Below are 6323 nucleotides of genomic sequence, written 5' to 3'. Positions count from 1 at the left end.
GTGAATGCCCCCCCTCAGCAGGAGCACAGCGGGGGGTCCTCCTCAGCTCCTGAACCCCAGCGCTCTCCTCCCCACCAGGCGGCGTCGGACCCCCGCCTCAGGCGGCCCCGGCCTCCTCCTGTGCCCAGAGAGCGTCCTGCGGGCGTGGGGAGAGGCTGGGGAGGTGACTGCTGCGAGACCACCTTCATCGAGGGGCTCGGTCCTGAGGCCGCTGCCGCCGCCGCTGCGCCGCCACCGCTGCCTCCAGGAAGGAGACGCTGCTGTTTGCTGACGGGAAGTTTCTGGACTTTTCTGGAGAGGACGCAAAGATTCAACACGCTGTCGTACGACATCGACGAGACGACGAGTTCCAGGAGGTCGAGGTGAAAATCTTCGTTTGTTCTTTTTATGTTGATTTGTTTTATATGTTTCAGTTAAGTGAAAAGTGTCGTCAGCGTAGGTGGAACATGGAGGCGGAGTCAGTTTCATCCAGGTGAAAATCTGACGGAGCACTTACCTGTTCTCGGGTGGTCTCTGTGTTTGCTCTGCTGAGTCCCACCTCCCTGCTCCTGAGCAGGTGCCAGGCCCCACCCCCTCCCAGTGACACACAGGAAGTGAAAAGCTCCTCTGACAAACTACAGTCAGCCATGTTTCCAGGAGAACCAATCCACCTTAAATCTGATTATTTTCATAACAGCGTCCTGCAGCCGGTGGCAGCGAGGAGTTCAATCCACCAACAGCACTCAGCTAACAGCCAATCAAACAGCAGCGTGGAGATCAGGAAGTGACAGAGAAGAAAAGTAGATAGATAGATAGACCTCTCCATCCCTCATCCCTCCTCCTCTCCTCCTCTCCATCCCTCCTCCTCCTCCTCTCCATCCCTCCTCCTCCTCTCCTCCTGTCCACCCCTCCACTCGAGTCTTTCAGCTGAATCAGATTAGAGCAGCATCTCTCTGGACAGCGACACATTTGGCCGCCTAACAGCCAATCGCTTTAGAGACGATTAGCTGGAAATGCTGTGATTTTGTCTCAGTAAAGTCCAGTTTAATCTACTCTGCCTCGCTAATACCGGGGGGGGGGGGGCTGTAGCTGGTTCCTGAGCTGGAACAAAGATGAAAGTTTTAGTTTCACTTCAGATGCTTCAGCTCCTCTGATCTACGGCGAGCTGGAGAGGACGAGGCTGTTCCCGCTCTAAATGAGACTATTTTTAACTTTGACAACCCAGTGAATCAAAACCAAAATGAAAACATGTCATGGCTCTTCTGTGGTACACCATGCGTTAAAGAGGACATATTATCATTATTACTATTATTGTTATTATAATTATTATAATTATTATTTCAGTGTTCATCTTTTTATTCCTGGTGTCGACTAAAATAGATTTACATGCTTCAATGTTCCAAAAACACATGAGTTTTCTTCCTCTGTTGTCTATTCATTGTCTGTCTGAAACACTTTGTTCGAGCTCTCAGGGCCCCCCTCGCCCCTCTGAGCCCAGCGTGCTCTGATTGGTCAGTTTTCCAGGCAATTACAAGCTCCGCACAGCTGTAAAATAAGTGGTTGTGACAGTCAAAATGGCGTCTCATCAGTTTGATCCTGAACCAGAAGAAGAAGAAGATAGACCTGATCCACCTTCACCAGCTGGACGGGAGCAGAAAACAAGCGTACCCACTGTCAGGCAGCCGGAAGGAGGGAAATGTCTGCAATTTGGAGAGAGGTGCCGCAAATAAAGTCGCTCATTTTGCGATTTTTATGTGTGGACTCTTCTGGACTAAGTGAATTTAAATTATGGAGCATCGGCAGGCAACTGGACTTCAGGACCTCTTCAAAGGTCCGAGTTAACGAGGTATAGCATGTAAAAATGTTTGCACATATCTTTGTCTGTTGCTGCTTCTACTAAAGTGTCCAGGTCGCCGGCTACACAAGATCCAATATAATCATCCAGACTCACAGGCTGTGATCCTGAGTCTGCTGTTGGACCACAAGAGGCGGGAAAATCTAATTACATTCACGTGTCAGGATTTCATCATTATCGAGATATGAATGACAGGAAATATAAGGCTGGAGGAAAAACCTGCAGACACAACTAAGGGCTGAAAACACTCGTTAACCCCCTCATGTCATAAACAAACCAACCCTGGATTTAGATTTACAGGTGAGCGTTAACAGGTAACACTCTGTGTGTGTGTGTGTGTGTGTGTGTGTGTGTGTGTGTGTGTGTGTGTGTGTGTGTGTGTGTCATCAGAGTGATTACTCCAGTGACTCAGAGAGCGAGGACACCTTCCTGTTGATGCCTCCCAGAGATCACCTGGGCCTCAGTGTCTTTTCCATGCTCTGTTGCTTCTGGCCGCTCGGCATCGCAGCTTTCTACCTGTCGCACGAGGTGAGCACACACACACACACAGACACACACAGACACGCACACACACACACACACACACACACACACTTTGCAGTAGCGGTATTGGCAGTAACAGTAGCAGTGATATGTTGTAGCATACCTACTGCATGTTTGGTACACTTGTAGTACACCTGTGGGGTATGGTGTGTGTGTGTGTGTGTGTGTGTGTGTGTGTGTGTGTGTGCTGCAGCTTCTTCTTCTCTCTCTGTTTCTCCTGCTCCTCCACACACTGACACAATGCTCCTTATATAACTGATCTGCAGTCAGCTGGAGGAGGACGACCTCTCTGTCTGATAATCTGCTGATGTTTCCCAGCAGCTCGGAGACAGTGGATCAAACCTAGTTTTGACATTATAAACTGATTGATCGATCAGTTAATGATTAATAGTTTTACACTGATCTGCTTCCTTCTCCAGTTTCACGTTTGTTTTTCCTTTTTTTGGCCTTTTTTACAGGTAACTTCAAAAAAAAAAATGTAATAATAATAACTGTTAAATTAATAATAATAATTAACATGAACATGAAAACGTGTGTGTGTGTGTGTGTGTGTGTGTGTGTGTGTGTGTGTGTGTGTGTGTGTGTGCGCGTGGCGGTAGCTGATCTGCTGCATGTCGTGTCATGTCGTGTCGTGAATGCGGTTTCCGTGGCAACCGCACACCTACAGTTCCAAAAGAAACAAGGGCCGGTTGCCACCGGCAACACTTCCCACACTGAAATCCATCGCTGAACAACAGAAAAGCTCTGCAGCAGGAGGAGGAGGGAGGGGGAGAGGCGAGGGGGTGGAGGGGGGAGGAGGAGGGTTTAATAAAACCAGAGAGGAGGTGAGTCATGTTAAAGGAGTAGTTCAGGAAAACCTCAGAGGGATCTGAGTGTTGTCAGTCCAGACACATCACAGTATGATTCTACTATAAAACATGAAACAACAACGACTGAATCTGATCAAAGTTCGTCTGGATGAGATTTCATCAGGAGGATTCCAACGGGAAAATAAATATAAATTGCCTCTTTATTTCCTGTAAAACCAGGACGTGACACTGACGTTCAGTTTCCTGTAGAGCTTCATTAGAGTGAACGACGCTGCAGACAGACGGAGGTTTTCCATCAGAGCTCTGGAGCCGCGACAGAGTCCAGACCTCCAGACCTCCAGACCAGGTCCCTAATGTCCCGGTTTCCAGTCAGGACGCTGCAGTAAAAGCAGATGAGAGTTTAGTGAGGGCTGATCAGAGCAGCAGATCTCTGTCTGTGTCTCCAGGGGACGAGGACTGTGGTCCATCAGCTCAAAACACTGATCCCAGACCTGCTGATCTGGATCTGACTCACAGTCCTGACGAGACTGAAGACCCAAGTCTCTGCACAGACATGAGGGTCAGTGTGACGCTGCTGTCACTAAACTGTCCCGAGACTAAACTGTCCTGAGACTAAACTTTCCTCTCAGTAAACTGTTTGGTGACAGACTGAAACAATCTGTTTTTGTTAAGCTGGTGTGGATAATCTGATTTGGGTGCTTTCAGAGTGCACACACACACACACACACACACACACACACACACACTCTGAGCTCTTTACGTAACTCTCTCTCTCTCAGATCTACAAGGACGTCGTTCTTTATTCAGCAGAAACTGATGGAGCCTCATTGTCCTCGTCTGGACCAATCACAGGAGGGCCTGCCCCCCCTCCCACTCGCTATGGTTGGCTGATGTCATACGCGTGGCGTCTGATTGGTCAGAGTGTAATTAAATATTAGTGGAACATAAGCAGTTATTACAACAGGTGGTTTCCTGCCAACAAGCTCGTTAATCGTATTTACAGAGTTAATTGAGCTCGTTAAGAGACTCACACTCACCTGACAGAGACTGATGGACTCATCTGAGTTCATTCATTTACTGTCGGCACACACAGGAACGTCAGTTACGGCCAATCACAGAGCAGCAGTCTGTCAGATAAATGTCATCTCCCTCTGTACAAGAATTATTAGAGTCATAGTTTTAAAGACTCTGTCCTGTAAGAAGTGTCTCATGTCTCTGATCAGGATCAGGCTGACAAACAGGAAGTCCCTCTCTCAGAGACATGTTGTGCATCAGGTCCCTGCAGGACCCGAGGTCTGAAACTGAACAGGATGTTTTGCTTCCTGATCAGATCAGATTTATTAAAAGCTGATTAAAGAGCAGAGACTCTGATGTTCTTCCTTAATCTTGTTCCTTCCTCTGCTGCGTCTCTGCCTCAGCACACACGCACATGCACGCACACACGCACACGCACGCGCACGCGCGCACGCACAGTGTTTCAGGAGTCGAGTCTCTGAGTAATCCAGATCACGATGTTGAGGATTTGACATGATTCTGGATCTGCTTTAAAGTGGAGGCAACGAGTCCTTGTAAACGATTGTCAGTGCCACTAGATGTCGCACTAGACACCCCCCCCACCCCCCCCTTCATGTTCTGTTCTGAATCTCAGTGAAATCGTCCAATAAACACACAGCAAGAAGCTCAACTGAATAAAGTTTCCCTGTGAACACGAGAGTCAACAAAACAATCTAAGCACAACCGTTAGCTCACGCTACCATCGCCATGATATGCTCCACAGCAATGCTAACTGTTAGCATTGACGGAGCAGGTAAAAACACTGACGGAGCAGGGAGAGACACTGTCACCTGAGCACTGCGTACTGTACTGTGACATCACACCTGTGGGCGGAGCCTGTGTGTTTATAAACGTGGGGAAGACCAACGGTTTAACAGGAAGGACTCACATTCACTAACATGCACACACTGCCAGACCGGCTACCAACACAAAAACCAGAGAAACTCAGGTTACGTCACTCACAGAGGGGGTGTCTTCGTTCTTTGCTCAGGACGCCATTACTCCACTATGTCTTTATATAGAGAATTAGATGTTTGCTGCTAAATTATTGTTTAAAATCTCGTTTACAGAACCTTTGAACCTATCTATATCTTTATATAAAATATGAAAAACTGTAGATTTAACTGTCCAATAGTAGCGATTAAATTAGAGATTAACACTGATGTGTTTTTGCCCCCCCCCCTCCTCTCAGACCAATAAGGCAGTGTCTAAAGGAGACTTCCACCTGGCCAGCTCCAGCTCGAGGCGGGCTCTCTTCCTGGCTGTGCTGTCAATCACCATCGGGACAGGTATCTACGTGGGCGTGGCTGTGGCGCTCATCGCCTACCTCTCCAAGAACCACCACTGGTAGGGAAGGAGATTACCCATTAGCCCCTAATCTCCACCTGGAGTCCGGCCCTCGTCAGGTGAGCGTTTCCTCGGCAGGTCGGCCCACGGTGAGGAGGTGCAGGAGGACAAGACGTCCCCCCCTCCTTCTCTGTGGATGGGTGACTGGAGCGCTGAAGGACTCCTACCTGAAACCTTTAAACCAATCAGATCGCAGGATCTCTGTGAGGAACAGTGGGAGGTTAGGAAAGAAAAGATGGAGTCCGTTTGTTTTAAAGAACATTGCTGTGTTTTTTCTCATTATTATTTCCCTCCTTTCTGTTTTTAATAAAGTGACAATTAAAAATGAAAGATTTTAAATTGTAGATTTGAACTTTTAACGTTGATTTTCACTTCAATTCATTTTGTTTGAATTTTTATTTTCTCATTTTAAAGCTGCAACAGTTTCAGTGATCAGACACAATATTAAAACAGGAAACTGGTTACAATGAATTAATTAACTGATTGAAAGAAAATGAATCTACAACTAATTTAACCACAGATTAATTAATTAATTAATAAAGTCATTTTGTTTCTGTTTCTCAGGCGTGAAGATTTTTTGCTTTTCTTTATTTTCATCTTTCATCTCCTCCCACAACACACAACCTGCTTTTTATAGAATATCTTTATTTATATTATTATCATTATTATTATTATTATAATTATATTTATTTCATTAATTATTTATCTATATTTTATCAAACTCAATTCATTAACAG

The 6323-nt window shown here is 46.5% G+C and overlaps 1 protein-coding gene across 1 annotated transcript in view; it reads left to right on the top strand.

Moving 5' to 3' along the window:
- syndig1 (synapse differentiation inducing 1) overlaps nt 1-6099 on the top strand; it is a gene marked incomplete at its 5' end in the record, with an annotated part of 12821 nt that extends 6722 nt beyond the window's left edge. The window contains 2 exons of the mRNA XM_022748637.1: nt 2225-2362; nt 5432-6099. Coding sequence (XP_022604358.1) covers nt 2225-2362; nt 5432-5590 — 297 coding nt within the window. The remainder of the gene's footprint in view (nt 1-2224; nt 2363-5431) is intronic.
- Nucleotides 6100-6323: the final 224 nt, after the last annotated feature.

The sequence above is a fragment of the Seriola dumerili genome, unplaced genomic scaffold (genome assembly GCF_002260705.1).
Source record: "Seriola dumerili isolate Sdu_G_001 unplaced genomic scaffold, Sdu_1.0 BDQW01000127.1, whole genome shotgun sequence".
Taxonomy (NCBI): Eukaryota; Metazoa; Chordata; class Actinopteri; order Carangiformes; family Carangidae; genus Seriola; species Seriola dumerili.
This window is presented reverse-complemented; position numbering and strand designations above follow the sequence as displayed.